General features: G+C 41.3%; 3 protein-coding genes across 8 annotated transcripts; 1 reads left to right on the plus strand and 2 right to left on the minus strand.

Moving 5' to 3' along the window:
- Positions 1-2,728: 2,728 nt before the first annotated feature.
- LOC125516841 (uncharacterized) lies at positions 2,729-7,923 on the minus strand. Of its 3 annotated transcripts, none has more exons than XR_007287399.2 (7): positions 7,703-7,923; positions 7,066-7,424; positions 6,581-6,676; positions 5,039-5,098; positions 4,246-4,483; positions 3,412-3,477; positions 2,729-3,135 (listed from the first exon to the last, which is right to left on the minus strand). XR_007287399.2 is itself a non-coding variant. In XM_048682139.2 (5 exons), exons 1-5 carry the CDS (start codon positions 7,815-7,817, stop codon positions 4,259-4,261), a joined length of 855 nt encoding a protein of 284 aa, XP_048538096.1. In that variant the 5' UTR covers positions 7,818-7,913; the 3' UTR covers positions 3,971-4,258. The 3 variants fall into 3 exon arrangements, 1 of the variants encoding a protein (XP_048538096.1); XR_007287400.2 differs by having other exon boundaries at positions 4,242-4,483; XM_048682139.2 differs by lacking the exons at positions 2,729-3,135; positions 3,412-3,477 and having other exon boundaries at positions 3,971-4,483; positions 7,703-7,913.
- Positions 7,924-11,522: 3,599 nt separating this feature from the next.
- Positions 11,523-17,851, plus strand: LOC125535120 (hyperosmolality-gated Ca2+ permeable channel 1.7-like). Of its 4 annotated transcripts, XM_087524463.1 has the most exons (14): positions 11,523-11,800; positions 11,884-11,989; positions 12,087-12,188; positions 12,316-12,700; positions 12,886-13,035; positions 13,901-14,036; positions 14,204-14,305; positions 14,558-14,677; positions 14,799-14,879; positions 14,950-15,290; positions 16,192-16,437; positions 16,563-16,887; positions 17,167-17,400; positions 17,501-17,851. In XM_087524463.1, the coding sequence occupies exons 4-14, from the start codon at positions 12,387-12,389 to the stop codon at positions 17,753-17,755; spliced, it is 2,304 nt and encodes a 767-aa protein (XP_087380589.1). In that variant the 5' UTR covers positions 11,523-11,800; positions 11,884-11,989; positions 12,087-12,188; positions 12,316-12,386; the 3' UTR covers positions 17,756-17,851. The 4 variants fall into 4 exon arrangements, with proteins under 4 accessions (XP_087380589.1, XP_048554133.1, XP_087380596.1 ...); XM_087524470.1 differs by lacking the exon at positions 11,523-11,800 and having other exon boundaries at positions 11,817-11,989; XM_048698176.2 differs by lacking the exons at positions 11,884-11,989; positions 12,087-12,188.
- Positions 17,852-18,125: 274 nt separating this feature from the next.
- LOC147991617 (uncharacterized) lies at positions 18,126-20,255 on the minus strand. The gene has a single exon (XM_087524476.1). The coding sequence runs from the start codon at positions 19,952-19,954 to the stop codon at positions 18,302-18,304; it is 1,653 nt and encodes a 550-aa protein (XP_087380602.1). The 5' UTR covers positions 19,955-20,255; the 3' UTR covers positions 18,126-18,301.
- Between the last annotated feature and the right edge of the window lie 416 nt (positions 20,256-20,671).

The following is a 20,671-nucleotide window of genomic DNA, read 5'->3' on the forward strand; positions in this document are numbered from 1 at the left end:
GTTGATGAGGCCGCTGATATACATTTTCCCTTTGTGTAAAAGATTTGATCGGGAACAACCACATACAAACATCGATTAGCAGGCAATAACACAAAACGGTGCACGCTGGGGCTCCCGAGATTCAGATCGACCCTATTTTTACACTTTGCAAGTACACATGAAAAACACATATCTACTGTTGTTCAGACGTATTTGAAACTGCAGCATAATCATATTTGACGTCTACAGTGTTGCTATCTTGGGAACCGCGTTCTCTCCAACTGATCTTCCACATCTGGAGTAAGCTTACCCTGCATGATAGAGGAAAAATATTTTAGTCACATGGATACATAGATGCAAGGCCTGTTCATGTTGCTGTCAAAACTACGTACACATGATGAATGAGAACATTGATTTTTGGAAGGGAACCAGGGTAGTATTGGTTTGAACAGATTCAGTTCATGGAAAAATACCAAGAAGTTAACTGCATATGTCTTATTCTGATATCATTCTAGTAATCAAAGTGAACAAAGATCAACCTCATAAAGAGCGAAAACATCACAATTATGGTCGCATATTTTAGCATCAGTGGAATATGGGGATCCATGATACTGTAGCATCAATTTTGGTGTATTTGTATTGCTCAAAGCAGAACAAGCAATACTAACATCAGATTTCAAGTGGTTCAATCGAACTATAACCCTAGAAAAATAGATTCAATCAATGCATTGAGTAAGCTGATGCACACCTGTCAGGTTCAGTTGTCCTCTTTGCCAACATCAGAGTCAAGAAAACAAGTACCATCGCAGCACATAGATGTTTAAGAGTATATCCACTAACAATCTATGTGTCCACCTATATATAGGTTTGTCCGCAGCCTCTTCTACTTGGCAAGAAGGTAGAATCCTGAAATCAATTTGAAAAATCAGAACAAAAGTATCCAGACAATATAACTTTGCGCTTAGCAAACCCTCGTGAGAAATTGCGCTTAGACAAAATGATTCGGCAATGGCCTGTTCTTTAAACTGCGCTTAAATAAATGCTACTGCATAACTCATTCTTGTATCAATTGTTATGTTCTCTGGATCGGATTGGGCTAGTTATTCCGGTAAACCTACCTTCACTTGTGGCTCGAGGAGGTCCCGGTGCCGGCCATGGTGACGGTGGCCGGTGATGGCAGAGAGTAACAGTGGCGGTGCTTTCCGTCAGCACTGCACTAACCCTAGATCGGAAGGGATTGTCGGTGGGGTGTGCGGCTGGTGAAGAACCTCGTGGTGTGAGCCGCCGGCCCCCATCTCTTTATATAGTGCAGGTGACAGGGACCCGTCAACCATAGTGGGTTGAGCGCCCCCGATCAGGGCGCGGATCTAAGGGCCCGGTAGGCCGTTGAGCCCACACGGTGGAGATCATCCTTACAGCAATTTCATCAACAATTGAAAAGGAGAAGTTCAGATACATTTATATTAATTGGACCGCTGACTGCTTGATAAATTCCTAGATAACAGCAGACATGACTGGGGAAACAGAATCATCTTGGCACCGGTCAATGGTATTGAGAGAATAAAAACTTAAGAAGGGAAACAGTAAAACTTCTAGTGAGTTTTCTATGAATTTCAAGGTGACTATGGTTTATAACCAAGCATCATAAGTACAGACTGTCAAAAGAAAAAGTTATATCACCGGTTTTTATGCTGTGAGAAAATCGACTATGAAACAACCCAATCAAATCAGAGCAACACAAGTGAAGGGCACAGTCGGTTATCCAACCATGGCAAGATCCAATGGCTTTTGTTACTTGGCTTATTGCTTTAGTTACTGTTCACTGTAATTTAGTTGAACCAAGGGGTTTGATTCCATTTACCTCATGTTTTACTCTCGGTAATCACTAAACCGACCCGGCTATATATGTCATTCCCATCGAGAAAAAAAAGAAAAAATTCGTCAAAAGTAGACGCGATTATCTTCTCAACTATCCCGTATTTTGCACCAAAATCCGAGAAATCCCTCGTCGGTTTTTCGATTAATTCCCTCCAATTGTTCCGGTCCTAGCACTCCTCCCATGTTGGTTCAACAGGAAATCCCTCTATTGGCTCTCCTCCCATCCTGGTTCAACATGAACCAGGGAGCGGGTCCCTCTATTGGCTCACAAATTCGTTGAACCGAAATATGATTTTTCTATTGGTTTACTCTAATATCTCAGAAACAAAGAGCATGGAGTATGGACCGTTTCACCCAGCCAACACCATGTATGCATTGTGTGGTGGTGGGAAAACTGCCTCTTGCACATATATAGTCTCGATTCCCTCTACCAAAGAAATCATCAGGTCATCATCTTGCCATGATCATTTGCCTTACTATGGCATGGCAGACCATGCTTATTGTGTTCCGCAAAAATGTCATTTTTACTGGTGGAATCAGCCATAGGCCTCTATCAAAAAGAAAACATGGGGACCTGAAATCAAAATCTAGAGTTCCCAATCCATGGCAACAATTGCATGATAAAACGGGGGGGATCTGGGCCCAGAGCTCCCGCCTCTATATCGCAGTTATGTGCCCCTGTATCCCAAATCGACGATGCATTAACCCCTCCTCATTCTACAATGAAAACCTGAACTTTTTATTTGAAAAGAGTAAGAAACCTGAACTCAATCCATCACTTAGACAGGCAAGCCAATAAATTATCTTGCACACACGGAAGACGTTGAGCCCATAGCATGCAGCTTAATGAACTCGGAAGAGCAGCAACAACTGAAGCAGATGCAGTCTCAATATATCCCCGTCCAGTTACATAGGCTACGGTCTTTCCAGGTGCAGGAGGAGGTATAGGCTGTTGGAGGTTCCCAAAAACTAGAGCACAAAGAGTTGATGAGGGAACTGATATACATTTTTCCTTCCTGTACAAGATATGATCAGGAACAACCACATACGAACGTCGATTAGCAGGCAATGATACACAACCGTGCAAGCTGGGGCTCCTGATATTCTGATCGATGCTATTTTTACACTTCGGGAGTAGAGTACATATGAAAAACACATATCTACTGTTGTTCAGACGTAGTTGAAACTGCAGCATAATCATATTTGACGTCTACAGTGTTGCTAACTTGGGAACCACGTTCTCTCCAACTGATCTTCCACATCTGGAGTAAGCTTACCCTGCATGACAGAGGAAAAAACATTATGGATACATAGATGCAAGGCCTATTCAATGTGGTGAACTTCTTGTGAAAACTACATGCACATGATGAATGCGAACATTGATTTCTGGAAGTTAACCAGAGTAGTATTAGTTTGAATAAACAGAAGCGCATCATGAAAAGTTTGGTAAGAGCTAGCCGTGCAAGTTTCAGTTCATGCTAAAAATATCAACAATTTAACTGCAGATGTCTTATTCTGATATCATTCTAGTAACCAAAGTGAACAAAAACGAACCTCATAAAGAGCGAAAACATCAAAAATTTGGTAAATCAGTGATAGATCCACAAGTCACCATAGTTCCTGCAACATGCAATATTTTCTGTTAAATCATTTTTCCTTTTTGGAACAACAAATAGACGGTCCAACAGAAAAGGTGTGCATGGGCTGCAAGAAAACAGATGATCACGGATATTTAGGAACTCCGCACGGAAGTGGTTGAGAGAACATGAAACAAATGAATCAGTATTATCCACTTCGGCACAATCAGTGTTTCCTAATGCATGAAACTACATTGATCTACAGAACCCACACCAATGTCAAACTAGTGAATGGCTAGCTAAAGTAAATGCGAACATGACCTAAGCCTATACTAGTATTATATCCAGGAATTAATTCACTGGAATACATACGAGCAGACTGTCTTACTGTCTGGATTGCACAGAAGGTGTATATATGCATGTATGTACATGAACTGGACCAAGAACAAGGTAAAACAGTCGGTGCACGATAAAATGCAGAGCTGTGCTGTGCACAACAAAGAAATTAGATGTCCAAAAATGCAATGACTGACAACTTATAAAATGTTCTTAACTGTTATATATTCATAATGGTGCCTCATTTAGAAGGGCTTGATATTATGTCTAAGGCTGTAACCATACAAATGGGGAGAAACAAGCTAAAAATGAGGAATAGCTTATCCATAAGTCAATACTATCAACAGTTTCATGTTTTGCGGAGCGTAAGCTTCCATTATTCTCAAGAGGCATCCATACTAGATAGGAAAAATAGAGTGGCATACATAACACGAGGCACTGAGTAGAAGCGAGAACTTTTCTATAAATGACCTACTACTCCAGATTGTTTACGCAGTCTCCACATCGGGCACAGCATCGCCAGCAGTATCTTCAGGTCCAGCATCCTTCTGGACAAAATCATACCCATATTCCTCTTCTGAAGCATCCTCCTCCGCACTTCTGCCAAAGATGAATGGTCTCTTGCCCATCGTCGTGAAAGGCATCAGCCCCAGTGCACGCGCTGTTTTAATCTCTCTCGCCACCTTGCGCTGAGCTTTTGCACTTATCTTGGTCTGGAGAGCAGATCAATAAGTTAGAAACAATAGGCAAGTAGGTGCCTCATAAAGAACATGGATACACCCATGAAGCTGACCCTCAGAAGCAGGCAGGTACTCTCTCAAGGTAACAGTAAAACAAGATACAATAAAAACACTACATACTGAGCATTGACAAAGGGAGATGATGTTATGTGTGCCGCCTTAATTATAAGTTGGGTTACTTTAAGATTATGCATGAAAAAGTTTGTGCTCAACAAGCATGAAAATGAACACCTCAACAACAGCACTATGAGCGAAGGGGGACATTCACAAATAACCAGTGTCCCATTTCTGTTAGTAAGACTGTAAGAGTAACATTTGAAATATAATGCATTGCAGGGCAGTTGCTGCTTGAACTCTGACACTCCTTCGTAAGAGAATATGCATTTAGCTCTGAACAAGAGAATAGCATTATTGACAACAATCTGAGAAACCATGATCTGCATTTATATTATATATCAGGAAGACAAGAATCTGTCCACCCAATATTTTCTTATATCTTATATAAAAGCCGGGAAAGTACCCTATTACCTGATTCCTCTTGATGATAATGCCAGCCTCTGTAATAAAGTTGGCAAGGAATCTAACATTCTGCAAGGAATAATTCCATGTGGTCAGAGAATGCAACTTGAAGATAGTTGTAATAGGTCAAGATATCGAAATGTATCAAGCAGATCAAAATTGGTCTCTCGAAAACCATGTATCCATGCATGAAGGTGTCTGGCAGTAGGTAAATTATTCAAAAAAAAAGGTTACAAACCACCAAAGATGAGCAGTTTAGTCATACACACTGTTTAAGCAAAGTGGCAGACCTCCAACCAAAACACTACCACGTTTACATATTTCCGTCGCTTCAATACCATTACTGATTACTCCCTCTAGCAAAACATAGGCGGTATTTTTATTGGTTAAGACAATTGTGAATCAAATCTAATGAAATGCTATCAGATTTGATTGCAAAAGTAGCCTGAGCTCAATTACCAATCTCGCCGTCTCACAGGAGCTAAATTACGCCGCCATGTGTGGCAGCAAGAATAACCATGTGAGAAGCTTCTACATACTCTCCAAGAATCTTATGTTGGTTATGGCCGGCAAAGGAAGATTTAATTTTTTTTTCCTGATGTATGACAAGGTTCAAATATTTTATTACTTTCAGTTCTGCTTGTAGATATTGATGCATGTGTGTTTATAAGTTTTTTGTAGGGGAAATATGGATGGTGCTTGTTGCCAAGCACATGCAGGACAAAACAATTGTGTCTGTTCTTGGAGAAGGTTTTAGCAATATGCATTTTGGGATGGAGAGATCAATAATAGAACAAGCCTGATGAGTAAGCTCTAGGCAACACAAACCAAAGATTTAACAAGTTCACTTTTTGTGCTTGAGAAGATTCGGGCTATGGTTGCTGCAGTTTTGTTTGTATTGATTGGGTTGGCTAGCAGAACTTGCCTAGTGATATGGTCTTCCTCTTGAAAATATTCTACTTTTATTTGTGCTGATTGGTTACATTTTCTTCTTCTATAATGCAGGTGGCCGTGCAATACTAATCTGAAGTGCGCAGGGGTTTGTGTGCTAACACATGAGTGGTTTTTGGAAATAAGAAAAATAAGGAAAATAATATGTTCCATGCCTACATAGCATTCAAATCGCTTTGACACTTGCTGTGTTCCAATATTGGCATCTAAACATCATCTTAGAAAGTTAGAAGAATGTGAGGCAATAATTCAAATTAACAGAATAACAAGCAACATCTGAGTTCAACTATACTGAACTTGTTAATAATTGCTAAACTCAAATATGGCGACAGAAAGCATCAAGAGAAAATGTCAGAACCCTAACAACCTTAGGGTAGCGTCACCAGATATTTGGAAAAAATAGCATGGATGTATCATCATCTAGCATATGACTTACTCCAACCATTCACGAAAGAAGTGCTGTTTGAGGCATACCATAGTCATTGTATTCCTGAACTTTATAATGGTTAACAGTTCTAGAGTTTACAAGCTGCCAAAGTACTCAAAACTAAAACTAAAACTGTGGCCAGTTTACATAGGTTGCCAGGCAGATGTACTCACCCTAAAATCAGCTTTCCTTAAAACTTCCTTTGTAGATGTTTCAAACTGAGGTCTAGGAGGATTCCTTGGGGCTGCAGGTTTTGTTAGGTCAAGATCCTGCATGCAGTAGAGTTGAATAAAATCTGGTGTTAAAAGAGTGATTTCAGTAGATAACATACTGATGCTTGCATGCTTAAATAATAAATGGTATTTGAAAGTTAAAATGATACTATAACACTATCTTCTGGTGGTTACAGTTGTTCAGGACTTCAGGCAATAGTGAATCAAACGAGCAATTTCTTTCTGTTTTGACTTTTAACAGACATCTATCCACAAAATAGTACTCTGCTGCATGGAAATATACTAACTAAGAAAAATCTAGCTCACACATTTAGTGACGCTTCCTGAATACTCGTATGGGCTAAACAAAATCTCAAGATTGCAAAGGATTTGTGATCTCTCTAATACTTGAATCACTGAAGTAATGGAACAGATATCCCTCTTACCCGGACATTGTAAGTCGAGCCTCGCCTGTAATTCACATCTGGCCTGAAATCATAGTCATCGTCCTCAACCTCATCCGTCATGTGAAAGGTGCGGGCCGCTTCGTCCAACTTCTCGTTCATGCCATCGTTCAAGGAGTCGAAACCATCCATGATCCCATGAACACTCCTCTCACCAAACAAGTTACCCATCCCACCCTGCTGACTGAAGGCACCCATCCCAGAGCCGGTGCCATGTCTTCCTCCGAAGGAGCTCCCAACCCCATCGAGCTTCCCGAAGAACGAGTTGGCATCCGGCTCCCTCTGGTTCCCAAACATCCGCTTTTCAAAGTCCTCCGTGCTTTCGCCCGCCGCGCCCTCTTCTGCGAAGCAGCATTTGGAGCAAACAAGCATGTAAGAAGAAGAAAAAGAACAGGATCGCCGAGACATTTTAAACGGCAATTCCCCAGATGTCAGGCATGTCGTCGTCACAAAATGACGAGGGATTTCAGCACGGGGAAGCTAGAGGGCGGATTTTCTTTAAACCTAGATCTCCGTACCCGCCGCTCGATTCAGTTGGTACAGAAAGGGTGAGCTAAGTCCGGATGCGGCACGAGGTGCCGGAGATACTGCACATGAGACAGGGGTTCGGGGTGCTCACCGGACTGGAAGGAGCGACGGAACGAGGAGGTGGCGGCGGGTGGTGGGTGGGAAGGGAGGAGGCGGCGGAGCGAGCCGCGCCGTGGAAGAGATCGCCTCAGCGCCGAGCTCGCCATCTCGCTCGGTGACTCGTCGGCGGCGCCGCAATCCGTCACCAGAGGAAGCAGAGGTAGGAGGGTTGGGGGTTTTGGATTTCTTTTTGCGTTTCGGACCCCGTAGATGCTTCATTTTGTGCTTATCTTCATACCATATGCACCGCCCGATAACCACATGACACATGTGTAAACAATCCAAACAATTCAAAAAAAATGCACCGCCCGATATAGAAATCAAGGCTGAGATTGCATGCAGTTAAGCAAAACATCACACGCACTAGATGAAATTTTCGTGAAGACATCCAAAACACAACACTACACTGTGTTGAGTTGTCTCCATTGTCGACGAAAGAAATTGAAACTTCGAGAACCCCTCCAAAATTCCACGCCGCTGGTCCCTCCCCTTTATTCCCCGGCAATCGTCCGATTTGATTTGGTCGATGGTCCCTCGCCATATATACAGCTGCAGTAAATCGAATCTGACTTGAAGTTTGTCCCAGTTGCCCCCCTTTTGAACTCAACGGATGGTGTCGACCCTCTATATTTTGAAAGAATTTTATGAAGGACCATACGAATTGTTTCTATGAAAGTCCTTTGGATCATAGGAATCGGTTCGTCAAATTCCTACGGAATCCATTCATATACCCTCCATTCCGTATATATTTATTAGACATGAGCTCAAACCTCACTTTATTTTCTACTTTCTTTCGAGAAGTCCAATACAGTAACTTCCTCCGTCTGGGTTTATTATGTCCCCCTTTTATTTTGGGCCAAATTTGACATATTAATTTAACTAGTAAAATGTAGATTATATGTTATGAAAATTATACCATTGGAAAACACTTTCAAATGCAAATCCAACAATGTACTTTTTATAGCGTGTACTTTATATTTTATTAGTCATATAGACGGCCAAAGCCTGACACAAATATGATGGGCCCCAATAAACCCAGACGGATGTAGTCCACTATATCTCGCTATTCTCTCTCCTTAATCGTCTACCATTATGCATCCATTTTTCTGTGCACTACCCAAAGGCGCGTGTTATAAAATTCATATGGTTTGACATCATGTAGTAATTCATAGTACATGGCATCTCATTCCTATGTTTTTCCTTTTTCTACATTTCTAAATTTCTGTGATCCAAAGAGGCCCGGGGGGGGGGGGGGGGGGGGTAGTGGGGACCCATAGGTAGCTTCCATAAGTTTGCCATTTTTATGTTTTATATTCGAACTATTCACCATTTTTGAAAAATGAAAAGTCCAATGGGTTCAGTTGTATTCAAGTGGTTTTAAATGGTGTTTAATCATAAAGAGTTCCAAAGTGTACAGATACTTCATGACGTCAAACCTTTGACACAACCACATGAACCTATGTGTCTTTTTTTTTCATGTCGGGTTCACAATACATCCCTTATATCTGCTCTTATAAATTCGTAAGTTGGTGGTCTTCCATTCACAGATTAATTCTACATTATCAATAATAAAAATTAGGTACTACAAATATGATACATCCTACGTTGCAGCAAATGTATCATGATCTTTTAATTAACCGATTTGATTGATGTATATTTATGATGTTGTTTTATTCCAACAAAGTTAGGGCCTACAATTGCACAAGAGTTTAACTAGTTCATGCAAAAAAGAAGGCTTCTATATCTATATACGAGCATTTAATTAATTTTTCATAGCAACACACGACTGTTTAGCTAGTTAAAGAAAATCATAGAGGCCTCGAAACACGGTTGTGGGTGATGGGTCTAACAATCCTTATTTGACTAAATGTTAGGTCGGGTACTCAACAAGCAAGTCATAGAAGTAGTGGCATAGTAAAGTCGGCGATGACCATGGGAAGTGAAAGAAGGAGGTGAGGTCTATGTAGCTACGATGGTAGCGTTGAAACATTTGTTGACACGATCAATTCAGGATCGGTGGGCTTGAAGAATACAGTTTGATGTGCGTTGAAGGGCAATGTGGTTCATCTAATAGTCGTAGTCATAGTCGTAGTCATAGTATTAGACGTTTTTGTGTCTATTGGTTTACTTAATCTATATCTGGTTGTATATGATGTTCTATTGATTTAATATAAACAAGATTTAACTTTGAAAGAAAAAGGTAACGTTGTTAACGAATTAGAAAGGATAATCATGGCGATATATATAGCCAAATATTTTAGCAGGAAGTACAATTTATGATAAACCACGACCTTGCACATATCTTTTTCTTTGTACAACCACCAATTTCACAATAAAACAATCTTTACAATAAGAACAACGTGTTGCATCATCCACCTGTTATGCTAACATCGTTTTGGCTCTCATGGATTGGATATAGGATTCAAAAATTGAAATTGAATTCCAGGAATAAGTTGACTCCCACAACAATTGAAATCATAAATTCTGACTCAGGAGCAAACACATCGCCAAACTTTTCTTAGTCCCAGCCCGTTTTTTTTTCATTAACCAATTATGATACAACCATTGAACAAACTCAGTTGGTGAACATGATTTGTGTGCCGCTAATCTGGCGGCTTGTCGAGCATTTAATGAACTCACACCATCCATTTCAAAAGGATCACACAAGCAATCAAACCAGTTGGATTTCCCTTTCCTTTCCCATTTGAACTTCTGTGGATTTCCTCATAATAGGAAGGTCTGCGAGAATTCTTACCATAACTTACCATATCTTTAAAATTGTCCACTCATAGCGACGATGGAATCGTTGGATTGTAGCTCAATGCGTTGCTTCAATGGCTCAATAAGTTAGAAAATAATTTGTAGGTGGAACCTACATGCACAGTTGTACCCACCAAAATACACAAACTCGCTCCTCTGTGCACCAGTCATCTCCAAAAATTTCAGATAATTTTGTGTTATGGTGTGAAGACAAGGTTGAAAAGAAAACAAAGTTTTACAAAAAATACCTGTACAACTATGTGGGACCACTTGCATGAATTAATCCGTGGGTAAGGCCAAAGGTCCTCCTTGCCGCGGTGGATACCACCCATCGAATTTAAAGGAATTCCCTTGAGAATTCATACTATGTGACGCAGCGATAAAAAATTAAACACATAAATTTTTGAAAAGCATGCACATAGTTGTGTTGTTTGATCCTGCCCTACGCAGACAACACGTTAGTCAATCTCCAATTGACATCGAGTCAATTTTTATGTGTAAACACGAGGTTCAAAATTTAAATGGCAAAAATCAACATAATGAATAATTCTCGTTTTCATGTGACAATAATTTTTGGTGTCGTCTTGCTTGCTCATCGTGTGTGTGTGGTACTAAATTACGATTTTTGGGACATCATCCTGATTTGGATTTTCGGTGTTGTATTGTAGCATCTGTTTGGGCCGAGCACCCCATGTCTCTCTGCTCCAGGCACCATGTGTTACGCCATTTTATGAATGTGACATGCGATGTACCCCATTCCGTTCTTTTTTGTACTTACTTCTACTTCTTCTATCAATCAAAGATACACAAGTTTTTGCATATTCATGAAAGAAATATAAATATTTAATGTTGAAACATTGTAGAATCAAACTCAGTTTTTTCTTTAAAAATTGGAGTTTGGATTCTGACATACAAGTTGAATTCAGGAGACGTAATAGTCTAATATAAATGGTACACTAAGTACGTACAGTGCATGAAATTTGGTCGAGAGTTTACAAAAAAGGAAAATTCTGAGCTGGTACAGTTGCAATTTAACCGACGAGGACGTCGGTTGGAAACCGCCACCCCTCCATCGTATCGTCATTCCGCCGCGGCCCGCAGCCGGACACAAGGGAGGCGCGCGCCAGCCGAGACGAGGGAACCGGCCCCGGCCCGGCGTCGTCGTCCCCATCCCCTCGCCATCGCCCGGCAAAATCCAAATCTCCATCACAAATCTCTCTGCGTTTCCCTGCCGTCTCTGCCCGCGGGCCTTTTCCCCGGCCGGCGCGCCGATCGCGGCCGCAGGAAGCGTCGTCCGGCGAAGAAGCGTGAGGGGTGCCTAGCCTAGGAGGTAATGCCCTCCTACCCCGTCTCATACATGGCTGTGCCCAATCTCGAGTGCCTTTGATTCATCCGGTGGTGATATTGGTCAAGGCATGCATTTATCGGCAAACCAAAATGGAGCATGTTCTGGGGGCGCCGCTTCATAGATCCTCGAACGATGTCATTGAAAATCTCTTCGGATCACATTCGTTCCTGTGTATGTTGCACCTAACATGCATTTTCCCAGGACAAAAAAAAAACATATTGTCATTGACAAGCTTAACACGTGTTATTGCTATATTGGCTGTATCTAGGTTTTCATTTTCTATCCTGCTGGTTTTTCCGGTATGGAATTCTGGTATGAACTGCAGAAATCTTTCCAAGTTGTCCAGAAGAATTACTCACAAGGATTTGATGTTCGTACTCTTATCATGACCAGCAGATGGCCATCCTACTACTAAGTATATTATTACAGCAGATGACCATGGTTTTATTAACTCTAAGAGACTTCTTTTTTGTTCCCATTGCTTCTTTTCTATGCAGATATTTAGCCTTGCAGTTAACTACGCTTTGATGAAGCGTGTTCTGGAGTGAGTCTCTCTAGAGACAGACAGATGGGTTCCCTCAACGAAATCGCCGTTGCTGCGGGGATAAACATATCATCAGCATTGGGTTTTCTTCTAGCGTTTGCAATTCTGAGGATACAACCCATTAATGATCGGGTGTACTTTCCAAAATGGTACCTCAAAGGGACAAGGAGCAGCCCGAGGCACATCGGGGCTGGTTTCTCTAAATTCGTGAACGCCGATTTCTCGACGTATCTGCGCTTTCTGAATTGGATGCCCGCAGCACTACAAATGCCGGAGCCAGAGCTAATTGAGCATGCAGGACTAGACGCCGCAGTATATGTCCGCATCTACCTTCTTGGGTCAGCATGATTTTCATGTTTCTCAATTCTCACATCACTGTATTTTTGCTTTCACTTTCATGTCTTGCAAGCTCAAAAAAGATGACCTCGAGCTCTCGACTGCTAGTATAAAACACGACTCTTTCTTGAGATGACAGACAAAGAAATTACATTTACTGACGGCGCATTGCTTTCTTGCTTTACAGTTTAAAAATATTTGTGCCAATTGCTTTGCTGGCATTCATTGTCCTAGTGCCTGTTAATTGGAGTAGTGGAACTTTGGAACATGAAAAGGATCTGAATTATGATGAAATCGACAAGCTTTCGATATCAAATCTTGGAAAAGGTTCAAAACGGTATGGTTTTGTTTACTCCGCCTATATGTTGTATTTCTTACAGCACATCCATGGATCATGTTGTTTCTTTGAAGAGCTGTGTGTTTTCTATTACGGAGTGTTCCAAGATCGCAAAAGCTATCGTATTATTTTCAGATATTCTATATCCATAATAAAGTGGCACAAAATAGTTACGCAGTAATGGCTTAATTATAGCTAAACCGAAACCGTTGGTAATTGAACTGGTTTAAGTTGATCAATTACTTACCAAACAGAACCATTTGAAACTTAGCCATGTTCTTACTTCCACATGTAAGGATTACCTGCAAAAAAGGTCCGTTAGTGAAGGTTATTCCAGTTCTTGTCATTTTTTGCAGTCAATCTTTAGGATTCTGTCGTAGTATTTTTTTTAACACCCCCTTATGCAGCTCCCTCTTGTATTTATGTCTCCTTTACATGCAATTTTACTGTCAGGGCCTCACTACAGTTTTCCGTTCAAAAAAAGTACAATTTTCTTTGCTTAACCCTCTAGGAAGCCATTTAGTTAGGACTTATGGTGCAACTTACAATAACTTAATTTTGCATTGTACTTAACAAACAGAAAAACCTAGCTGTAGAGTGTTGAAAAATACAATGTTAAGAGTTGGGAGTAAGCCAGTGCTTTGGAGATAATACTGAACTGTAATGCTTCCAGGAAAAAACCATACGCAGGCTGCATATATTTGGAGCAAAACAAAGACAACTCATGTTTTGTATCTGCAACTGAAACTGAATGACTCCATATAGCTACAAATTTTCTCTTACGCACTTCTTCTTTTTCAATATCTATGTTTTGTACTGTCTACGTCTTCACTTGGCTGACAATAACTGTTGAATGTTTTCATAGGTTTTGGATACATATAGGAATGGCCTATGTGTTTACCTTTTGGACATTTTACGTGTTGTTTCATGAATATAAGGTTATAACAACTATGAGATTGCGCTTTCTTGCTAATCAGAGTCGTCGACCTGATCAATTCACGGTAAGAAATATATTCTTCATACCAATTTAACTAATAGATTAAAAAATCATCAGATTTAAATGTTATTTTTTTATCTTCTTAGACTTGTTGCGTTTAAACTTATTTTAGCAGACTTACTAGTGTTGCGTAAAGTTTCCTACTTTTCACTCCTATCCTGCTCTATTTAGGTACTTGTGAGAAATGTACCACCGGACCCAGATGAAACAGTTAGTGAACATGTTGAGCACTTCTTTGCTGTGAATCATCGAGATCATTACCTCAGTCATCAGGTTTTACTTTTGCCGATCTTATCTCCACTGTGGTATTGTTATGGTGAATCAAAAACATTAACGAGAACCAAGAAAAATAAAACTGAAGCAGATATTTTTATTTTGAAGTGCAAGCTTTTCTATACTCTTCATCTGAAGTAGAAGCATCTGTTTACTCTTCTAGAAAAAGGGATACCATGTCTATACCAAAATTCCAGTTGCTCCTTCTTTATTATCACATTTGGAGTAATTTGGTGAGTGTGTTATCAACAGATTGTATACAATGCAAACGCCCTTGCCGGTTTGGTTGAGAAGAAGAAAGGCTTGAAGAACTGGCTGGTCTACTACGAAAATCAGCATGCTCATAATCCTGCAAAGAAGCCAACTATGAAGGTATGATTTTCTCCTATGCAAAGCATGCACTTGAAGCTTCTTTTCATCTATAACAAAGCTATTTCACTGTGTGATTTATTAATCTGGCAAGTGGTATATGACTAGACTACATCTCTTATAGACAGGACTGTGGGGTCTTTGGGGGCGAAAGGTGGATGCTATAGAATACTACAAGGCAGAAATTGAGGAGCTATGTAAACAGGTACTAGCTTCATTGAAAGGAATGATCCACAACACTGGGCAATATTGATAGTCCTTAACTTGTGTTCCAGGAAGACGTGGAGAGACAAAAGGTGATGAGTGACCCTAATGCTATTATGCCGGCGGCATTTGTTTCTTTCAAAAGTCAGTGGGGGGCTGCTGTTTGTGCTCAAACACAGCAGACAAGTAATCCGACAGTGTGGCTAACCGAGTGGGCTCCGGAACCTCGTGATGTTTACTGGCCTAATCTCGCAATCCCTTTTGTTGAGCTCTCGGTTAGGAGGCTTATCATTTCCGTTGCGCTGTTCTTCCTCACTTTTTTCTTCATGATACCAATTGCATTTGTCCAATCCTTGGCAAATCTAGATGAGATTGAGCGGCTGCTTCCTTTCTTGAAACCCATAATAGAAAGGTGAGTTTTATTTCTAGTAGTTTATAGTTGAATTTTAAATAAGAGAAAAGAGCATTTACAGCATGTTTTTCACAAGAAGCATCTTCTGAATCCTGCCATCCTACTACTCCAACGATTTAAGGCAATGACTGGCTTGCGACTCGGTTAGTTCAGGTCCTAAGAGCTACATGTACACATTTTGATTTGATAAATTAGCTTGGTTCAATCAAAAAGATGTGCAAAATTCAAACTACCATGACATGTTAGGCTTACAAGAGGGCAACAGGTCCACATGCCAGTGACACAGCGATGGTATACTCCGACTTGGATGATCTTTGCAATGATATGCATCATGGAGCAATTTTGCCATTGGCCAACATTTGCAGTTCATTTGTAGCCGTTCTCAACATCATTTAACAACAGCATCTTAACATCTTATATAGTGTAATGTTGTACTATTTCATAAATATCATTTTCTTGCTAGTTGCTACATTGAACAGATATTATAAAGCTCGTGGAAAACAAGAACCTCAAATAAATGTAAGATTTGAACATGTTATAAAGATACCATTTATTTTGGTAGGGAACAAGGTATATTTTTCCAGTGCTGGAAATCTAGATTGGTAGAAGTTATACTCAATTCTGCTCTCTAGAAACCTAAATACCGATTAATAAAAATGTTGCCCAAATATGTTTCTTTACTGAGCAATAAAGTGCTGAAAGAAATTTTGATAAATTTAGTAAACCTCAAATTACATAAAATGGCTATATTGTACTCCGTCCCATAATATAAGAGCATTTTTTACACTAGTGTATTGTCAAAAACGATCTTATATTATGGGACGGAGGGAGTATTTGTCTGGAAGATATTGTCTTTCTGGATCTAGTTTCATATTTTCATTATTGATGCACTGTCCTGCAGAAATTCTTTGAAGTCAGTTATACAAGGTTTCTTGCCAGGGATTGCATTAAAAATCTTCCTTATACTTCTCCCGATGTTTCTAATGACCATGAGCAAGATGGAAGGTCATATATCAATCTCTGGATTGGACAGGAGGACCGCATCAACATACTTCATGTTCCTTTTTGTCAATGTATTCTTGGGGAGTGTAATAACTGGAACAGCATTCCAACAGCTCGACACTTTTATCCATCAGCCAGCTAACAAGTAGGCTAGATCTTGAAATTGCTTCTTTTTTTGCATTAATGGTATTTCTATTAAAACAATGGATGGGGCCAATGTTTACTGCCACCTAATTCTTTTGCCATTCGTTCTCCTTTTGTCATGACAAGAATTCCAGAGACTGTTGGAGAATCAATTCCCATGAAAGCAACATTTTTCATTACATATGTAATGGTTGATGGATGGGCCGGTATCGCTGCTGAAGTTCTCAGGTTGAAGCCGTTGGTCATGTTCCACATAAAGAACACTTTCTTGGTCAGAACTGAGCAGGATCGTCAGCAGGCCATGGATCCTGGGAGCTTGGATTTTGGCACCACTGAACCACGAATACAACTCTACTTCCTGCTAGGACTAGTATATGCTGTTGTCACACCAATTCTTCTTCCTTTCATCATCGTGTTCTTCAGCCTTGCCTATCTTGTGTTCAGACACCAGGTACTAATCCCTGTTCATATCATCTTTCTGTTCTTTCACCAGTATGTTTTTATTTCTTTTTGTGAGGTCTTGCACCAGTATGTTTGCTGTCATCACATTCATATCAGCATAAAACACCTATTTATGCTCATAAAGTTATAACTATCCATGCCATTCTTAGTAAACAACTGGATGTTTCATTCAGTAAACTAAAATACCCTGCATGCTAGGCAGCTTTCATACTTCATTTTTTCTACTAGCTTAGGCCACTAATATATTTTCGGCTTCTTTCTCTGCAAGATCATTAATGTCTATAACCAGCAATACGAGAGCGGCGCACTATTCTGGCCAGATGTGCAAACACGACTTATTGCCGCATTAATAGTATCACAAATCCTCCTACTGGGACTACTGAGCACACAGGAAGCAGAGAAGTCTACTGTCGCTCTCCTTCCTCTTCCTGTCCTGACCATATGGTTCCACTATGTTTGCAAGGGTCGGTTTGAACCAGCGTATGTAAAGTTCCCCTTGCAGGTAGGGTTGAAACTTACCCTTCATTAAGATCTTCACCATAGTGTCTCAAATATTGAGCTAGGATGGCCTTGGTGCATACACTTACTGTTTGGTTTTGCAGGAAGCCATGGTGAAGGACACACTGCAACGAGCAAATGACCCGACTATGAGTTTGAGAGAATACCTGAAGGATGCATATGTGCACCCGGTCTTCCAGAAGGATGACATGTATGAGCTTGTTGCCATGGATGAAGAAGAGAAGAATCCCACCGTTGCGACGAAGCGTCAATCGCGCATGAACACACCAGCAGAAAGCAAGTTCAATTCCAGTGTTGGCACTAGTGAAGGAGAATTCAGTCGGATGCATCCTGCTTGAGAAAATGTAAAGTTTCTGGATTTTTTGGTGATCTTGTACACGTTGGAGCAAAAAGGAAATGCAGGAAGTAGCAGAATGTACAATATACATGATCAACAGTCGCATTACTGCATTAGCATGTGCTGCTGCGCAAGATTATGATTTGAGCCCCAGAGCACTTAAAAAACTCAAAACACTGTCATTAGTTGAATCGAGTCCTTCCATCAGTTGAATTTATTAATATTATGATACTAGCGCATGCGATGATGTCTTACAAATGCAAGCTACAGGAGTCTTGAAAGTTTGGATATGTCAAAACAAATTTCCTACCAAACGAACTTGGGCAAATGGGTGCATCAATTCAGAACTTCTACTGATACTTTCAAGCCTTAAACTTACGAAAAAAAAGTAAATTAGAGGCTCTGCTCATAAAGAAAATAAGCAACATAAACAACAACTGGAAAAAGGATGACACTAAAATTATAAAAGGTTATCTTATAGAGATCTTGGAAAGTACAATATAGCAACAGAACTGGAATTTCTTCCGTGTTAATTGTTGGAGAAAAATCATCTCAAGCTGAGCATTCTTTCCAATATATGACATACTTTGTACATTTCTGTGCCTTGACAGTATCCTTTCTTACAAAAAGCAATGATCACTACTCGGTACAAGTACACATCTATTGCAAAGCCTTGTCCAAGAATCCACCCAATTAAAGTATGCAACTCGCCAAACTTACCACCAACAATGAGACCTCGTACAATACTTGTAACTACAGACGGAGAGAAACCATCCTCTAGTGATCGGTAGAAACAGCTAAGAGCAGCCAAGAATTTACCCTCTCTACATAGACAATCAATCACAAGAATGTAGGTGGTTTCATTGGGGGCAATGCCCTCTTCAATCATGTCATGAAGCAAGAGGTAGACCTCGTTAGATTTCCCCAACAAACTGAGATGACGGATCAATGTATTGTATGTGATAACACTGGCAACAAACCCTTCACTCCCCATCAAGCAAAGTGCATTGTGAAGCTTCCCAAGTTTACAGAGGCTGTGGACTACGATGTTGAAAGTCCAGCTATTTGGAGCTATGCCCTTCTTCGACATGTCAGTGAACAGCTTGACAACAGCCAACCATTTCCGCTCATCACAAAGCCTCCTCATCACGGTGTTATAGTTGACAACACTGGCATCCCATCCAATGTCTGCACTGCACTCCAAAAGCCATTTCGCAGCCCACACACTTGAGGTGCGACAAACGCCATCAAGAAGGATATTCAGAGTAACCTCATTAGGATGCAGCCCCTTGGATAGCATCCTATCGACCAATGCAAAGCTCTTATCTAACCTACCAGATCTGCATAGCCCGTCCATGTAAGTGCTGTATGTGATTGTATCCGGCGTCCACCCTTTTGAGCTGCTCTCCTCAAGAAGCACCTCTACTTCCTCAAAAGCTCCGACCTTGCAAAGAGCTTTAATCAAGACATTGTAAGTAGCCGTGCTTGGAGCACATCCGGCAGCAATCATTGAGTCCAACAGCTTCTTGGCCTCATGAATCATCCCAGAAGTGCAGTACGCGTGCATGATAGGTGTATATGTGTGCGCATTCGGGCGGCACCCTTCCTCCAGCATCAAGTCCAGCACGCCCAGAGCTTCGGCAACCCGCCTGGCACTGCACAGCCCACATATCAGAGTCGAGTATGTGACAACATCTGGGGGCACACCATTCTCCGTCATCCACCCCATGACCTCGTAGGCGGCGTCGAACCGCCGCAGGTGGCAGGCGTACACCCCGACCAGGACCGTGCATGCCACGGTGTCGGGCCTGACACCGTCCACGGCCATCGCTTCTAGCACGGCGAGGGCGGCGTCCGGGCGGGAGGCAGCTGAGAGCGCTGCAGCAACTGTGGTGAAGCAGGCGGCGTCTGGGCGGCGCTGGAGGACGCTGCGCATTTCGTCGAGCAGGTGGAGGGCGCGGTCGGCGCCGGCGCCGGCCCCGCCGACAGCATCCAACGCGGCATGCGCGGACATGAGGCGGTTGTAGTCGTAGGGGTGCGGGGACTGCGGCCGGGACGGGAGAGGCAAGGGCGCGGGCTGGTCGGAGAGCTCCTTGGCGAGGGCAGCGAAGCGCAGGAGGAAGCGGTGGTCTCGGAGGTGAGCGGAGGAGAGGGAGCGAATGAGGCGGAGGCGGGGAATGTGACGAGTGAGGTAGGGCATAAAGTGGTGGGAATGGCGGCGGCGGCGGCGGCGACATCTGAGAGCCTGAGAGAGGCGGCGGCGGGTTGCAGACTCGCAGCCCAGAGCGGAGCGCGCGCCGTTCCTTGTGCAACGGGCGCGTGGGAAGTGTAACGTGAGACAGAAGAACGGATTCGGGGTGAGCAATGGGCCGAAACTTCTTTTCAGAAATGATAGGCCTCATTGACTCTTATATGAAATTTTACTTCTTGTAATTTTGTTTTCGAACCTCAAGCTTCAAATACTGAAGCTCATAGGTTAGCTAGGTCAGATACTTCTCTACCTTACGACGCCATATTTGGTTGGGCACGTCAAGTGACCTAATCGCTTTTCCTGTAAACATTGGTATGGATCAATAAAGACCTAGTTTCCTTGCTAAAAAAAGACTCTTATATGAATCAAAAAAAGGAAGAACATACTTCCCTCAGGTTTTTTATCCCGCATATAAGATTTGCCTAAAATCAAACTTCGTAAATTTTATTAAATTTATATTAAATGATATTAACATTTACAAATAAAAATATATGATTTGAAAATTAATTTCATGATGCATCTAATGGTATTAATTTATGTTGTGGAGATTGGTTTTTTTTTTTATTTTGTAATCTTAGTCAAATTTTACTATGTTTGACTTAAGACGGAACTTATGTATGCAAAGTAAAAAAGAAATGAGGGGGTACATTTACAATATCATGACCA

The sequence above is a fragment of the Triticum urartu genome, chromosome 1A (assembly GCF_056163025.1).
Source record: "Triticum urartu cultivar PI428250 chromosome 1A, HENAU_Tu73, whole genome shotgun sequence".
Classification (NCBI taxonomy): Eukaryota; Viridiplantae; Streptophyta; class Magnoliopsida; order Poales; family Poaceae; genus Triticum; species Triticum urartu.